Here is a 17,649-nt window from a genome sequence, read left to right as displayed (position 1 = left end):
TCCCTCCAATGGAGGTTGCTTCTCTTTATCATATCTCCAAAACGTGCAGTTTGATAACTTGCCAGTGACATCTTGCCATTAAATGTCTAGTGATTTTTTGAACCACTAATGTGTTGGTTCTACAGGGAAGTATCCTACCTTAGGCTGGAAGAGCTAGCTCCAGCATAAGCATCCTCTCTCCACTTTCATTGGAGGAAGGCTCAATATACTGGTGACTGCTTAACGGTTGGTATTGTACATGTCACTGAAGTTGTATGTTCTCCATTATCTTATAATGGGAATGGCAACTGCAGTATTTTGAAAGAAGGGTCTAGGACTACTGCACCCAAATTGTATTTGGTTGAATCCAAAGAACTCTGGGCAATCCTCCCCCACCACACTGAAGCTCCCTGTACCTCTTGCTGTCTCGGAATCCTTGAGAGCAGCTGGGGTTTAATGCAGGAAGGAGATGCAATGGAAAGGGAAACTAAAACCAATCCCTCTTGCATGAGTGGAATGCTCTGCTAATGCAATGCAGAACTGGACATTTTATGAAGATCTTTGATGAACACCATGCCAGTAGGCTGTATGCCTCTTAATAAATAAGTCATCTTACTTTCCATGCTTCTGAAGAATTCTTAAAGCCGAAACATTTCTACCTTGTGTGATTTGTATAATGCATCCTCAGCTGTTTTTCGATCACTGGAAGCTGTATACCATGCTTTACCATGAATACTAGGGTCCTGTGGGGGAGACAAAGAATACTTGTGTACTTTAAAGCATTTTTAAAAAATCAGGGTGAATCAAAAGTACCACAGTGCTTGTGGGACACAACTTTTCTATTTCTTTTCCCACTTCAGTCTGCTTTGGTTGTTGAAATCCTGCTCAGTGAGACCCTCAGAAACAGGGGTAATATACAGTGTTAACACTATTTTCTGTTAATGATAGACATGCATAAATGCTGAGCCTAAATTTATGTAGATTTGACCAGGAAACATGCAATATATGTGTGACAGACTGTGTGTATTTTTGCATGCTGGACATTCTGCCTTGGGTTTACATATTGGGGTATGAAGCAGCCCTTGCTCCCCTTTGGATATCTGAAGTTAAAAGTGCATTTTGCTACGTTGTGGTAAACTATTTGGTCAGATTCCCTATAAACTGCTGAATGGTAAATGCGAAGTTGCTGGAGATTTAATTCCTGAAAAGTTAAAGCATTACAATAATTGATTGGAAAATATTTTATTTTGATCCACTTTAGTGGAGTTGTAATATGGCTAGCCCAAACATTTAACTGAGAATTAGTATTTACAATATCTTATTGTATTTCCTCTATTGTGTTATAAAAATTATACCTGTTCTGATGTACTAGAAATGCTACTGCGTGGGGTAGGTAAGCTGCGATTCAGGGGATCCGGTGATCCTAAGGAAGAAGAAATGGTATAACATAAGATTCCACCATTATTACAAGATATTAGAACTCTGTTGGTTAAAAAAGACATGCTCTATTTCATTTAGGTCAGGGGTAGTCAAACTGTGGCAAACGCTGGCAGGGGCTCATGGGAATTGTAGTCTATGGACATCTGGAGGGCCGAAGTTTGACTACCCCTGATTTAGGTTATGAGAGGTCTTCTGGCTTCTTGCTGCTGTATTGTTTCTAAAGAGATAAATTTTAATTTTGGATGATGCATAGACTTTTCATGATGCATAGATTTGAAACGAACCCTAACTTTATCCAAATAAGAAAGCGTACTTACTTAGAGACAGAGGTGGCTTTTGTGGTAGTGGTCTGAAACAAATGGTTAGAGATAAAAGAAATGTAGGAAGATATTGGTGTTCTCCATTTTGATTTCTCTAAGAATCTACAAGTTCCACCCAAAATATTTTTTATTTTTTATTCAATTTATAAACCTGACACTCCCACACAGTGGCTCATGGCAGGTAACAATATACCCACCCACAGTAAATAAAACCCCTTAAAATAGTAAAACTAATTAAAACTACCCACGATGGAGATAGATAACCCAGCCCCCGCCCCACAGGCTTTAGATTAGTGCTTCAGAAGACTTTGCGGGGTCAGCTAATGGCCAGGCTGTTCCAGGGAGGAGCCCCTGATCTAATTGCCCTGGCCTCAATCAAAAACCTGTCAGAAGTGCTCTATTTTGCAGGCCCTGCGGAACTGAGAAAGCTCCATCAGGGCCCTCAGCTGTCCCAGGAGCTCATTCCATCAGGTTGAGGCCAGACAAATCTCCCTTGGGCCTGGGATCTTCAACAGATTTGCACCCACAGAGTACACACACATATACAAAACCTAAAATGGATTTAAGTGCAATATGAATGCCCTTATAAAAGGATGCTTCAAGATGGGCACAAAAAGCAACATACTTTTCAAAAGCTTGTATTTTTAAATGAACTATGCTGTTACTCAGGCAACCCTTTATATTTTGGGTTGGATCTTATGCTTATCCTTCACTGAGTGTGGAGCTTTGTTCTGGTGAAGCAAGAACCCTCACTTAGTGAAAGGGAGTAATAGAAAACTAAGCTAGATGTTAGACTAAATGTGTGTTTACTCCCCCCTTAATATTACAGTGTTTGCATTTTCTCATCAATTGTAGAGGAGAGGAATAAATGCAGGGCATTGTGACATTTTTCCATGATCTGCATTATAACAAATATCATGGAGGGCCAAAATGTGTGGCTGCCTTTTGGGGGCAGAAATTCAGTGTAACAGCTAGTACAGCTGGCAGTATTGTGTTGCATGAATTAGTAGGGCCTTTCTAAGAGTAAGAGTTGTTGGTAAGACAATGGTATACCTATCTCATTGTGTCCCCCTCATAAATAGTTTTGTCCCTATCTACCTCTTTTCAGATTCTGAAATTAGCAGATTTTTTAGTGTAGAAAGACACTAAATGCAAATGACAAAATACTTACTTATGGGAACTGGATGGTATTGGTGGAAGAGGAAGATCGTGGTTGGAACCTCGGCGACGTTCAGCAGGTATAGGTTTATCTGTGTTTTGAAAAATATCAAGGATACAAATTAGTCTGATTTGACTTTGAACTTGGCCCAGTCATAAAAACATGACTCTGGAAACTTCATTTTCCATTTTCTGCAGGGCTGGGTTTGAAGCTGAATGTTTAGGCACAGATCTGGAGTCTATCAGTTAATGTATTGTGTAAATTTGCCCCTCCAGAAACAATATTATTATGTTACCGGTCCAGAAAAATAATAGAAATGTATGTGACTGAAGTATGAGTAGCAAAATGAGTTTCTCAAGGCTTCATTTGCAACAAATCAGCAAATCAAATCTTCATTCCTAACTCAGCAAATCAAATCTCACTTTTAACTTGACTGAGATGGGCAGCAGAAGTCTGTAGCAAAAATGAGAGGTTTTCAATCAACATTCCCCACAAAATCCAAGAAGTTTCCCAATGAAGTCCAAGTTTACAAACTTAGAAATTTATCTGATCTATGTTTGTTCCAATCTTATGAAGAAGATTGCCTATTGTAGCAATCTTAGCAGCCTGTAGAAATTGGATGATCCAGCAAAAATGGCTTATTGATAAACAGCAGATTAAAATGCATCCACTAGGTCTAATTCAATTTTCACAGATCACACCAAAAACTTAAAGAGCAAGTTAGGTTTAAAAAGTAATCTGGTCTGAATCAAAATGACTTCCTTAGTTTGGATGCAGAAAGTAAGGTCTATTTGTTAAAGATCTCCATGTTTTGATACCAAATGTAAACAAAAAGTGACTTGGTGCATCTTTTGATTCAAGAGGATATGTGCCAAGTGGTATTTTTCAATGTTGACTCTTGTTAATAAGGGAGTCATGGTATATAGAGCTGGATCTCATCAGACCTCAGAAGCTAAACAGGGTCAGGAGGCCACCAATGAAAACTGTAGAAGAAGACAATGGCAAACTACCTCTTCACTTGCCTTGAAAGCACCTTGTTGGAGTCATCGTAAGTCAGCTGAGAATTCATGGCCCTATATACACACATTCTTAATATACCAATACAAGATCATAGACTAATGTTTGTATGCCAAAAATAATTTACCTTCATTCATAGTTAGGTGGTCTCTACTAGGAAGGCTTGGTTTCTGTAATGACATGGAAAAAATGTAAATAAGTTCTTGATGCAACTCTCTCTGTATTTATCACTTGCTTTCCTAGACTTCTGTATGCCATTCTTTCTCACTCCACGGTCAGACATTACATATGACCAATTCCCCTGATGGATTTTGTGTTACAGGAGGAACTTGTCCATCACTGTGCTATTTAATTTTTCTATGAAGAACCAAATATCTGCCTCAGCAAATGGCTGCAATTAGTTTCCAATGGGAAGGTGAGTACTTGCTTGCTGCCAATGCAGTTATATGTGCTGTTTTGCATGGCCTGTTGTGATCACGTGACAGACACCGTCATTAAGGATATTTCTTTATTTCAACATTTAATGATTTTGTATAATACTGTATATATCCTTAGGCACCTTTAAACTTGAACTCTAGTTCTGTGCTCGCTGTGGTAAGTTGCCGTCGAGAAACTTGTTATCTGTATTCATTCAGGTGAATACAAATGACCATTATGGGAACAAATGAACTCAAATTATGACTGATCCCTGCTGCGACTATTTTAAGGACTGGCTCTAATCCTCCTCTAGCTGCAGCCTTCTACATCAAGTTTTCATTCAATTTCTGAGGGTATTCAATCCTCAGGAGTGGCTTTTTGGTGGAGGAAAAAACAGGAAACCCTCATCCCGTGAGCAGAACTCTGTCATATCCTATTTTTTTATATTTATATGGTTGATGGTTGATAAGGCCACTTAATTGCAGCATTTTTGATATACTGTGCATAAAATCAAGCCCTGGCTAGAGAATATAGAAAAAGAGCTGGTTTTTTGTAACCCACTTTTTACTACCCAAAGGACTCTCAAAGCAGTTTACAACTGCCTTCCCTTCTTCAACATTCACCCGGTGAGGTAGGTGAGGCTGAGGAGCTCTGGGAGAACTGTGACTATCCCAAGGTCACCCAGCTGGCAGAGGAGCGCGGAATCGAACCCAGTTTCTCCGGTTTAGAGGTTGCTGCTCTTAACCACTATACCAAACTGGCTTTCAGGTGACTGTCTCAAAGGCACCTCCTTGTTGCACAGCTGCTTATGGAAGTATTTGTTTATCCATGCAAGAATACAGGTATACAGGCAGGTTATTTGGTTGCACCTATGGCTTTTTGGATGCCGGCCTTTAGAGACAGTTTTACAGGGGATGCATTTGTTAGATATTGCACAATTGCTTGTATTTTTCAAGTTAATCCAACATCACAACTTTCAACCATACAGAGTATTCCAACCCCAAGAGGGTGAACAGCAAGAATCCCAAGGTCTGGGGAAAGCTAAAAATAAAGAAAAGGGCACACAAGTGTGCTATTTACTCCCATGATATGGAATCAACATGTTCATGCAACTGAAACTTAGAAAACTTTAGAGATAATCATCCATGCACAAAACATGGTATTATAAAGAGTAAATTCATTTGGTGCATTTAATCCCCATTAAATAAAGCTCATTGATGAAATGTAGGTCTGTAAAGTAGTCAGCTAGCTTGTCTTTCTGAGGAAAACACAGCGACAGTACATTTAATTTCAAGCTCCCCTTAAAACTAATCTTTAAAATTAGGAAATTTATAATATAGACAGATTTAAAATCAACTTACTGAGGGGACTGCTGGATTTGTTGTTTTCTTCCTGTAGTTTAAAAATGAAAGTTAATAGTGGGTCACAGGATTTATTTATCAGCTGTATAAAAGATGCTGAAGGGAAGCTGTGGTTCAGAGCAGACAGCTGTCGATGCTACACATGGAAAATGAGTACTGTCAATTAGATCAGGGAAATCTCAAACTTCTGATGGGACTAGGAAGATGGGACTTTTGTGCTTTTATAAACTAGCTGGTTCTGTAGGTTTGCCAACTCCAGGTTGGGAAACTGAGATGGGGGGGGCGGAGCCTGAGGTGGGCAGGGTTTGGGGAGGGAAGAGACTTCAATGGGGTATAATGCATAGAATCCACCTTCCATAGCAGTGACTTTCTCCATGTGAACTGTTTCCTATTACCTGGAGATCAGTTGTAATACCTATGTAGCTGGTTCGGGGGCAGCATGCAAGAAAAGTGTACAGATAATATCCAAAGACCTGCACAACTAGTTGAGCATCTTTGAGGCTTTGTGGTTTTTTGCGTAATAGCAAATCTCTTTCGAAATAGAATGAACTGTCAAAAACAACTGGTAACTGGGTCTGTTTTTTTCAAAGAAAATCACCAAAATACACTGGAAAATAATTGTTTGGGTCCCAGAGCATTTTTTATAGTAAGTAACATGGAATTACTTGAGCAGGTATCACTTTATCAGAATAAATTGGGACATACTCAAACCAAAGTGGTTGTTGGTGTTTCATAAGAGTATTTTTTTCCAGGTAAAACTGACCACAGTAAAGTATAAAATTTCAAATCAGCCAGCTTCTCTTGTGTGATGGGTATAGCATAATCTGTGGTTTAGCAAGCTGAGAATCAGTTAATAACAGCAAATTGGGAACAAGTTTGTGCTACTTGAAGCTTTTTTCTCCCTCTTGAGGCTCTCTGCATACGGTGATTGAAGCAACATCTTCAGTTGCTCCTGATTACAGATACTAAATAGTAGCCTATCTCTAGAAGGCCCCTCCTGGCCTACTAACAAGTATATCTGGGGGCATGGTTTGGGGTGATGGTGGCAGATGCAGTGATGTATCTAAGTGTAGAAACCAGGGGATGTGCCCCGGGAGCCACTTGATGATTGTGCCGCTGCTCTTTGTTCACTGGGATGCTGGAGGAACACCTGGGCATGACCCCAGCCCAGCCAACCAAGGCCACAGTGGAAAGCAGAAGAGGAAGGCATGACAGAGAGACCTTGAGAGCTAGGCAGGGAGTTCCTTTGCCTCCCAGACCAGAGGGGTGGTCCCATGTGAACTTGGCAGAGGGCCTCCTGAGAGACAGGGGCTGCCAGGCAAGGAGCAGTGGACATGAAGGGAGGCTCAGATGGCTCGGCTGAGTGGTGGTATGAGGCTTGCAAGACCTGGTGGTGGGGGAGGAGGTGACTCCACCAGCCTGGGCATGCCCGCACCCCCGTGTCACCAAGCCCTGTTCACATGCCTGCCCCAGGCACCAAAGATTCTAGGTATCCCACTGGGCAGATGTCTTTATGCTTCAACTTATTTTCTTTTTTGAGTTGAATTGCTGAACTGAGGAACAATTTTACAGTGGAGTCAAAACCAACCCACCCAGACTTCTGACAGTCATCAAAAGCTGTTCTTACACGGAATGTCAGCCTGAAATGTAATAAATGAGTCATCCCTCCCTTGCCTGTCATTACACAGAACCTTTGGCCAGTATCTTACAAATTGTGTCGTGCACAGTGTAGTTTTGAATGAATGAGAGAGAATGCTATTTTTGTCACTCACATAATCCTTGGAAGCGGGGATGGTCCCGCACCAGGAAAGAACCTGGATTCTTGAGATCCACTGCTGCTATGACCTAAAAAAAGAAATCAAACATAATCAAGTCTCGCCCCAAAAGCTGCTGATCCAAAAACTAATGCAAGCATGCCTCTTAAAACTTTACAAAACAAGAAATAGCCAACTAAACTGTTTTTAGTTGCAGAACAAAGTTTGAGTCCAGTGCACTTTTAAGATCAACACTGTCCCCAGACTTTATAATAAGGGGTGGTATATAAATAATATGAATAAAAATAAAGATTCAAATAATGATTTTGAGGTGCTTTTTGGTGGTTTTCTTTGGAAAACAAAAACAGGTCCAGTTACCATAGCACAGTTGAATGCAACTTTGCTGATCTTAAATGGACTCAAACTTTGCTCTGCTTCTTCAGAGCCCCATGGCTACTAGCTGAATCTGAATTTTCAGTAGCAGTTTGGGTAGTGTGAAATGAGAGAAGAGTTTAGCAAACAATAGACACTTGACATTTTAAAGAGTTCCTTTGTGTAACATCAGTTATGGACAATAAAGTAATGTTTATATAGCTGTTTGGAGTACTTAAAGCATCATAATTGCAGCTTTTACAATTATTACAAAACCCATGTAAGGTAAGACAGTATTCTTATCCTCATATTGCAGATGGAGAACTGGGGATAAGAGTTTAATTTGCCAAACAGCACTGAGTGAAGATTCAAGTGGGCAGCTGTGTTTGTCTGAAGTAGCACAACAAAATCAGAGTCCAATAGCACCTTTAAGACCAACAAAGATTTATTCAAAGAGTGAGCTTTTGAGTGCATGCACTCGAAAGCGCGCACCTTGAATAAATCTTTGTTGGTCTTAAAGGTGCTATTGGACTCTGATTCTGTTGTTCCATTGAGTGAAAAGGCGAAAGATTTATGCGATTTGAAGAGAAACCAGAGTATGAGTGAATTCACTAGAGAGGACAAACTCCAACCAGGGTCTTCCTGATTTGTTGCTCAATCTCTTAGCCTGTCTGACATTCTGACATAGGGTGGTGGATGTACCCACTGAGGGGTAGCCATGGGAGGTGGAGACATACGCACAGAGGAAGGCCAAGTCTGGGAGTGAAGAGGGGTAATTAAAAAAATACACTGGGAAAGGGGAGTGAGAGAATAAAACCAGTACTGTGATGGCAGCTGCTGCTGGAACCACACTAAAATATAGGCATCTCCAAAGGCGAATCAGAAGCTGTGCTGGGGAAGAGCCCACCCACTTTTTGGAACAGGGTTGCCAGGTTCCCTCTCGCCACTGGCAAGGGATGGGGAGGATAAGCATTGCCAGGTACAAGCTGGGAAACCTCTGGAGATTTGAGTTTGGAGGGTAGGGAGGATAGGGACCCCAATCAGGTAGAATGCCATAAAGTCCCCCCTCCAAAGTATTCATTTTCTCCAGCTGGATTGATTTTTATAGTGTGGAAATGAGCTGTAATTCTAGGGGATTCTCAGGTCCTGTCTGGAGGCTATTTTGAAAACACTTGACAGGTGCCAAGAAAGGTGCTATGGTGTCCAAGACACTGTTAAGAGACCCCTGCTCAACCCTAAACCTCTCTAGAGGCATAAAGAAAATTGCAGCCATTAAAATAAATGAAAGCACCGAAATCAACTAATTAGATACACAACAGGGTGGAGAGAATGGAACTATGTGTGGAGAGCTGCCAGGCACAAACCATAATTCATGAAAGGCCCCTCAGTTGTGCCTGTAGGCAGAATTTAAATATGCAAAAGGGGTGCAGCATCAGGCTACTTTAAAAGAATAAAATAGCTTTATTTAGAAGAGAAACAATTTTGTATAGAAAGAAGAGGGAGAGACCGAAGTGTCTGTCTTAATTCAGTCTGCTCTGGAGGCAGAATCTCCTAACCTACATATAGATTCAAATGAGTAGCCGTGTTGGTCTGAAGTAGCACAATAAAATCAGAGTCCAGTAGCACCTTTAAGACCAACAAAGATTTATTCAAGGCGTGAGCTGAAGAGTGCTTGCACTCGAAAGCTCACGCCCTGAATAAATCTTTGTTGGTCTTAAAGGTGCTACTGGACTCTGATTCTATTGTGCTAACCTACATATGCTAGCTACACATCTCCTTAAATGTTCCCTGTAGGATATTCTCACTCTACTGACTTATGCACACTACTGATCCTCCATATTCCAATAAGCCTACAGTGTAGAAAATGCTTACTTTCCTCACTTTGCATTTCAAAACCACCAGGATCCTGAAATTAAAAAAAAAAAACAGATTACAAAAAAGATGGAGAAATGTTTAATTTGGGCAAGCAATATTGCATATAGTCCCCTAGCAACTAAAGGAGAAAGAAAGGAGTCTGCCTAATTTCCCCATAATGATTGCAACCCCCACTCCGTTCTGTGGTATATTTTGTCTCCTTCCCTAGCATCACTGTGCAGAGGATTTGAGGTACATAGGGGGCTTGCCCTTCCAGCTCTTTCTCTGTTGTTCTATAAGAGCCAATTCCCATTATTTAAATCATTTTATAATGATAGGATTCGACAAGTCATTATAGATGAGATATTTCAACCATTCCTTACTGGCTTGGTAGGAAAGTGTCATCCAAATCCTCTGATTTCTGGGTAATAAAACAATAAATGTGTTGTATAGACTACCAGTCACAAATGCCCTGAATGAATCTGTAGCTATTCAACCTGGCAATAAGCTCTTAAGTATGGTAGCAAACAACCCTCAGGAAACAGTGATTCTACAATTGCATGTAAGGCATTGTCTGTGACCACAGTGTGGCATAATTAGTTTCTGAAATCTGTTGACCGCATGGTTTATCAAGGTCAGGATTGGCTACTCTGACTGGCAGTATTTCTCCAAGGTCTCCAACGGAGATCTTCCACAGTTTAAAATTTCCCAATTAGTTTTGCTAGTTTAAAGTACATTGTGTTTTTGATGCCCTCTGTAAGGCAATTTGAGTTTTTGCTTCTTGAAAAACTGCTATTAACTTTCTCTGCTGAAAATTCTGCATTTGGTTTACTTACGACTTTTAGTTGAGGACGGTTTCTAGGCAGAGGAAAAACGTTTCTGGAAAATATAGGAAATATTTCAATCGTAAGTTTTGTCTTCTATTTGAAGTGACACGGTCAGCTGCGTTTCAATGGCCCATTATGCACGGAGGGGAAGGTCCTCATTCGGGGTGGAATGGCGTTGCCTAAAATTACTGATAACGCACGGCGCCGACTGCAACCGGCCGCAGATTCGGTGCATGCCGCCGAAAAAGCCGCGTTAGCGAAACGCGGAAGAAAGCGGAGCTTCCGGGCAACCAGGGCGCAACCAGAAACGGCGCCGGGGTCGCTGCGTGCAGAATCGGCTACTCTGGATTTTGCCGCTGTTGTGTCCCGTCCCGTGCATACAGTTTGCTTCGCGTCTTCCCCCTCCGCGTTTTCCATGTGACCTGAAATGGCCGTTTTGGCGGCCGTGCATAATAGGCCAATGTCAGGATTCCTAGAAACTTTGTTAATGTGAGTGTACAAGTATCTTAAGATAAACAATGCCTCTTGATTTCCACCCGTCCTGTGTGTCTGACAGTATCCGGGACACCCATTGGTAATAGGGGGAAATTGCTGCCAGGATGAGCAGGCAGACTCTTATCCTCATTCCACAACACAGTACTTCCAATAATCATGAGATCTAGCAGTAGCTGAACCTATTTAATATATACTTGTATCCCCCCCTTCCTTGAATAACTGTAGAGGTTCCTTCCACCCATTTTATCCTCAATGCTCCTGTGAATTTGGTTAGGTGCAATTGGCCAAATTCACCCAACAAATGTAATGGCTGTGGAGAGTTGAACCTGAGTCCCTCTGCTTTAAATCCAACATTCTATCCCATATGCCCTATCACATATTCAACATGAAACTCTCTTTGTGAAATGCTTGTTAGAAATAAATAAGTGAATATTTGGGGTATTGAAGTCTCATTAATAACTAACCTGGACGCATCCATCTTTGACAGTTCTTTGATGGTGTTTTGCATGTGAGAATGTCCTCCTGGTCTTTGAACAGGCTTTGGGGGAAGTGACTTGGAAATCCTTTAGGAGTAAAATATAAATTAATTATTGAGGGAGTAGAGATAGGATTTGATGGGTGGCCTGCAACATTCTCCACATGAGCTAAGGCCCTTCTGGCTTCCCTCCCACTTAATAATCATATTTATCTTTATAACCTGTTCTTCCTACGCTCAGGGTGGGTAACAACAATAATAAACAATAAATATTAAAATCTAAATACAATAAAAACAGTCTGCTTGTATAACTCCCAACTGATTCAAGGGGGGGGGGCTCCAATCTTTAACAATCCAGTCTCAGTTCATTGCAATGAGGCCAACATTTCCTGGAGGTCTGTCAAGGCCTCGACCATCTGCCTTGTGGAACAGCTCTGCCTTGCAGGACCTGTAGAACTGGTTAAGGTACCGCAGGGCCCTGATCTCTCCAGGCAGAGCATTCTACCAGGCCAGGGTCAAAGCCAAAAAGGCCCTGGCTGAGGCCAATTTCACATTCTTCAGGCCGGGGACCCTCAGCAACTTTTGGTCCAATGCTCTTAATTACCGGGCGGGGGGGGGGTGTGGGGGGGGGTGGAGCGTAGTGGAAAAAATGGTTCCATAGATAGGCTCAGACTGTCTAGGACTTTGGATTAGTACCAAAACCTTAAATTTGATCCAGTCTCCAATCTGGAGCCAATGCAGCTGGGCAAGCACTGGTGTCATATGCACCCTTTGCTGGGTCCCCATGAGCAGGGGTAGTCAACCCGTGGTCCTCCAGATGTCCATGGGCTACAATTCCCATGAGCCCCTGCCATCAAATGTTGGCAGGGGCTCATGGGAATTGTAGTCCATGGACATCTGGAGGACCACAGGTTGACTACCCCTGCCCATGAGGACCCATGATGCTGCATTCTGAACCCACTGGACTTTCTGGGAGAATGTTCTGCCAGGAGAGATCAGGGACCTGTAGGACCTTAACCAGTTCTGTAGGCAAGACAGAGCAGTTAGACCAGGCATACAGTTGGGACCCTAACAGACCTCTAGGAAATGTTGGCCTCACTGCTGTGAACTGAGAGTGGATTGTAAAAGAGCTGCACCATACAGTTGGGAGTAGGACATGAACTGCTGTCAAAAGCAAACTCTCCATATATAAGTAGCAGTGCTTGGTTCCCTGCTGTCCTTGTAAGACACTACTCAAAAGCACTAAAGAGACTCTGTTCCTAGGATAAAAAAATAATTTACAAGACTAATTGGTATAAACGTGACAATTATTAGACCATCATGTTGCCTTTCAAAACACAGCAAAAAATCTTTTGTATTCAATTACAAAGGCAACTGTTTTAATCCATACAATGTATAAATACAGAAAAAATGTGATTTCATTTATTTTAGCAGTTAAGAATAATTACTTTGAGCTATGCCTTGTAATTCCCCCTCCCAGAGAAATGATTCACACATTTATCAAACCACCTACGTGCAACTGAGAAAACAGTACCTATGCCTGCAATGTGCCAAATATTTATGTAATGGGTGACATGTGGGTGGTATATTCTGGTGATAACAGGTGTATGACAAGGGACACTTGTATGTCTTGTCTCTTGTCCTGAGTTTTTAGGACTATTACTTTAACGAATGTGTGAAGTAGTACACAGATATGACAGTATTCACACACACACAAAGTTGGGAGCATGCACAATATTCCAGAAGCTGTATCATGTATGGTTATTGTTTCTCTTTCATGCCACTTGATATGGGCAGAAAAATATTTACATTAAGATGTGAACCATCTTTCCAGTTCTGTCACTAATTTTTTAGGTATGTTTCCGATTGGCATTCGAAATAACTTAAAATGGGAAAGGTTGTTGGGAGAAATGAGTAGGCTATATTTCCATATCTTTTGTGTTCAAGTGACTGTAAAAAGCATCATTTCTCTGTGAAGTTTCTAGCTTCCAGTTCAATTATTACAAACTAGACTAATGTCCTTTGTAGAGAATACAGGAACCATGTTCAGTGAGTTACAAATACAGAGTTTCACAATGAGAAATTACCTGGTTAATGGAGGTGATGATTTTTCCTGTTTCAAAAAAAGAACTGTTCATTAATTAGCACTTGAAAATGATATTTTAGGTAGTTTATTTCTTGGAGTACATTTCTAATCTATATCCAGCAAACAGTATATCCTAGCAGCATACAAGACCTGAAGGGAGAGAACCTGTTATGAATTATCGCTAAACTTAAATGTTCAAGTTATTGTTAGTCCTGAAAGTGCTGAAAATCAAGATCAACATTGTTGAGTAGAGCAATATTTGATAGGAAGCTTATCTGAGCTTGGAAACTAATGATGTTAATTGTTAACAGCATTTCTGCTAATGAATTTTTGTTAATATCACTAAGTATGGCACCAGAATGTGTGGTAAAGCTACAGTAATTTTCTCAGTGACTGGATGGGACATCTTCAGTACTGTGCCCTGAGTTTCTTGATGTGCCATAATAATGGTTATTAAATGAACGTATAAGATTGTAACTCTATTTAGGATTGTACTGCCATTTAATTTGGCATAGTTTATTATGGGACCATCTTTCCCCAGGAGTACCAGCAGACACAGTGGTATTGACAATTCCGTAGCCATCTTGGAATTCTCCTAAAGCTCAAGGTCTAAAACTTGGGGAGAACCTGTGGTCCCAATAAAGCATTAGCCTTCCAGAATCTTAGGGTCATAAGTAACACTTTGGGGTGTGGGGAGGTGACTAATCAAAGCCCAGCTGGGGTCTGGAGGTAATATTGCTTAAATCTCTATTAAAATGGAAGATGGAATCTAGGTAAAACTTGAGCCAGCCTCAGGATGCAGGCAATGTCATGTGGAGGGGGCTCAAAAACCCGCCAGCAACCGGAGGCTGTCTAGGGGCAGATTGCTCGTGTGGAAATGGTCTAAGATTGGTAAAAGGTTACTCCACTTGAAATTGTAAACATGAGCAATGCAGTTCTGAACATGATACAGATATTCCTTTTTAAAAGCGCGATGAAATGCATCCAAATTAATTTGCTGTTAGGTACATGGATTACATCTAATAAATAAAAACAGTATGTCCCTGTGCATGGAGGACTCTGAACTGCTGCATTTCTGTTGTGTTTTTTTTTAAAATATGGATACGAGTCTTACCTCTTCTTCAGGAATCTCATAGACATCTGGAAAAAATAAATATTTTCTGTACTTAGAAAGAATGAAACCAAAATATTCACATGTGTAAAATCAAGTATACCAATGATAAAACCCCCATGTGTATAAAAAATAAGTCTAGTTCGAAAAATAAAAATAAATAACAATTTCAATTTAAAAAGTGGGAAAATTGTACCGGAAATAGTTTAAAGAATATCAGTCCTATGAGAGATAAGTGGTTTTTTATTCAAGTCTTATTAAGTAAATCTTTTTTCAGCAAGAGTTCATCTTGTAATGCTGCACTATATTAAAATGAAAAAGAAAAAGCACAGTATTGCTATCTGTTCAATTACAGCTTTACTGAGATTTTAGATTCAAGCAAAGGATCTATAGATCTGTTGTTTCTGACAGCCACTGGGGGGCGTGTTTTATTTGAAAGCAATATTGAAGGAACAGGAGATACTAATAATTAACTATGGAGCAGTATCTGATTAACTACTGGCTTCTGTATGTTCAAAATCAGAGTGGCTGTTTTTTGTTGCTCTGTACTTGTACCCTTGGATGCATTTTGAAACCCAATTTGCACCACAGCACATGATTCTGCTGTTTCAGAATAACACGGCCACCCACCTGAATCATGATTTATTGAAGTCTGCAACACATCCTGTATTCCATTTTAAGAACAAGTTGTAAACCACAGGTTTTTCTAGAATTCCCTAAATAATCTTTTTATCTCCCTCTTCCCATTTTAATTTTTGCATTAAGCATCCAGCCTGCTATGTGTTCCAGGCTGGTTCTGATTAAAAAAGATCACCACAGTTATCTACAGATTTTTGTTCATTTTGGGAAATGGCAGACTTAGCCTGGGGTTATCTGAATGAAGGAAAGTGTCCTTCAAATGAGATTTGCCTGTTTGGGTCGCTTGGCCTCCATCTACTAGGTCTTGTTGTCCAATGTGACCTGTAGACTCTTTAACAAGTGCATCATCTAATTAATGTCCGGATTTTTAAACAAAATAGACCACCAAGTTTTTCTTCTGTTGTTTGCCTTACAAGAAAATTGTTCCAATTAGTGCTGAGAAATCATCTGATGAACTGGTGCTTTTATATTCTCAAAGGGAGGCTGACCCATTCTTTTTAAACATCTCAATCCCGGTTCCCTTTGGTACATTTTGAAACGTTGGTACATTTCTAACCAACAGCACCTAATTCTGAAACATATCATCTCAATCCCCTCTATAAACTCCTTCATCATGGCATGGGGCCAACATGGCTACCTATAATTTAAGCCTATTAACTTCCACAAAATTATAGTTAAACTAGACTGTGATGAATGGAGAAATCAGCATGTCTGCTGTGACTTATTTATACTATATAGGCTTAATGAAGTCTGTTGAGTGCTCTAGAGAGAGCCATAAGCAGTTTCCTCCAAAGAGCAATAAAATAGCTTTGGGGCCAATCGATGATCCAAAATTGGCCCTGAATAGAGTCAATCCACCTTATATCCAGCAGTGCAGAGAGGTTTGCCATCTCTGTGCTCCATTATGAAGTCTGATTGATGTTCAGTGAATGGCTTGACTAGTTATGCACTGAAAATCAATCTGGCTGCATGATGCAATAATTGCTGTATACTCAGCTGCAAACTGTGCTGGATGAGCTGTATACTCAGCACTGCTAACTTGTTTTTCTTAACCATGTGAATCATTCTTGCAGATGAGTACAAATTTTCTAAATGTAGAATGACGGCCACAACAGCAGTAATATTCATATGGGATGCATTTATCAAAGAGTCCAACATGTTGTGGATTTGGATCACACTGAGCCTTTGATAACCCGGATATGCCCCAGGCAAGCCAGATCCCATTGGATCTTGGAAGCTAAGCAAGGTTGGCGCTGGCTAGCAGGCAATAACAAACCACCTCCAAATGTATCTTGCCTCGCAGCTATACAATATTTATAGATATTTAGATTTAATTTTTATTTAAATATCTGAGGATCTTCGGATCCCCTAGCTATATGGCAAACATGTCATATCCTAAATAAATAAATGTGCCTTCGACAAGCAGTTAACATTTTGGCAGCCTGAGATCTCTTTCTGATCTTGCCATACCCAGAGAGAAGGTGTCAGTGTTTGGGGAGGGAGGGGGAAGAGAAGCAGGTGCACAGGGTCAGGATATCAGCCACCAGGTGGGGCCAAGACAGAGATCAGTTTCCCTGGAAGAAATGGATGCTTTGGAGGGTGGATTCCATGGCATTGTATCCCATTAAGGTCCCTGTCCTCCCCAAGCTCCATTCCCAAATCTCCCAGAGTTTTCTACCCTGGATCTGGCAACTTCTTCCCCTCCATCCCGCACTGCTGACCAGGGGGACCTGGCAACCCTAAAACTGGGCTATGCTTCCACTTTAATATTGTCTCCCCTTTTCTGTAGAAATTTGATTATCTAAAATTACAAAACAACCTCCCAAGTAAATGCTTTTATGCTGGCTTTTAAACGAGGACTGCCTTTATTGGAAGAAATCAGAATTCATTTACTAACATATTGTTAATGTGTTGTGCTTCTGTTCTGTTTTTGTTGTGCTCGTGTAATTCCCCCCCCCCCCATACCTAGCATGGAAGGTGACATAGGAGCAGGAGGCAGCACTGAAGAACTGGGAGGATCAAGTTTTGTTGTGGGCTTGATAGATCTGTTCACCACTGGGGCTGAAAATGACAAAACACATGTGAGTTTCTTGATGTGCCTGTCAAAACTGAAATCACACATATTTATGACAGGAAGTCTGTTGTAGCATCAAGCAATGTCCTTTGGTACTGTTCTTGCCCGTGGAAATAAGAACGCGGTATTTGCTCTTCATTGTCAGAGCACTTGGAATATGCTTAAAGTGAAACACGGGACATTCAAACTGCATTCAAAGTAGGCTCCAGCAACACTTCCAGGCTCCGAAAAATGTTACTAAAGACACCCCCCCAATCATTTTTAGAAAA

At 40.8% G+C, this 17,649-nt stretch overlaps 1 protein-coding gene across 10 annotated transcripts in view; it reads right to left on the bottom strand.

Annotated features, from left to right (window-relative positions):
* The window catches only part of BLNK (B cell linker), a 131,015-nt gene that overhangs the window by 3,872 nt on the left and 109,494 nt on the right, over nt 1–17,649 (bottom strand). For all 10 annotated transcript variants that reach the window (XM_077350217.1, XM_077350220.1, XM_077350219.1 and 7 more), the window contains 13 exons: nt 17,272–17,367; nt 14,671–14,696; nt 13,558–13,583; nt 11,460–11,558; nt 10,510–10,552; nt 9,692–9,725; nt 7,466–7,538; nt 5,694–5,724; nt 4,043–4,085; nt 2,911–2,989; nt 1,737–1,768; nt 1,335–1,402; nt 639–722 (listed from right to left, as the gene is read on the bottom strand). In XM_077350217.1, coding sequence (XP_077206332.1) covers nt 639–722; nt 1,335–1,402; nt 1,737–1,768; nt 2,911–2,989; nt 4,043–4,085; nt 5,694–5,724; nt 7,466–7,538; nt 9,692–9,725; nt 10,510–10,552; nt 11,460–11,558; nt 13,558–13,583; nt 14,671–14,696; nt 17,272–17,367 — 734 coding nt within the window. The remainder of the gene's footprint in view (nt 1–638; nt 723–1,334; nt 1,403–1,736; nt 1,769–2,910; nt 2,990–4,042; nt 4,086–5,693; nt 5,725–7,465; nt 7,539–9,691; nt 9,726–10,509; nt 10,553–11,459; nt 11,559–13,557; nt 13,584–14,670; nt 14,697–17,271; nt 17,368–17,649) is intronic.

The sequence above is a fragment of the Paroedura picta genome, chromosome 8 (assembly GCF_049243985.1).
Source record: "Paroedura picta isolate Pp20150507F chromosome 8, Ppicta_v3.0, whole genome shotgun sequence".
Classification (NCBI taxonomy): domain Eukaryota; kingdom Metazoa; phylum Chordata; class Lepidosauria; order Squamata; family Gekkonidae; genus Paroedura; species Paroedura picta.
The sequence above is the reverse complement of the archived record's forward strand: the minus strand, read 5'-3'. Positions and strand labels throughout refer to the sequence as shown.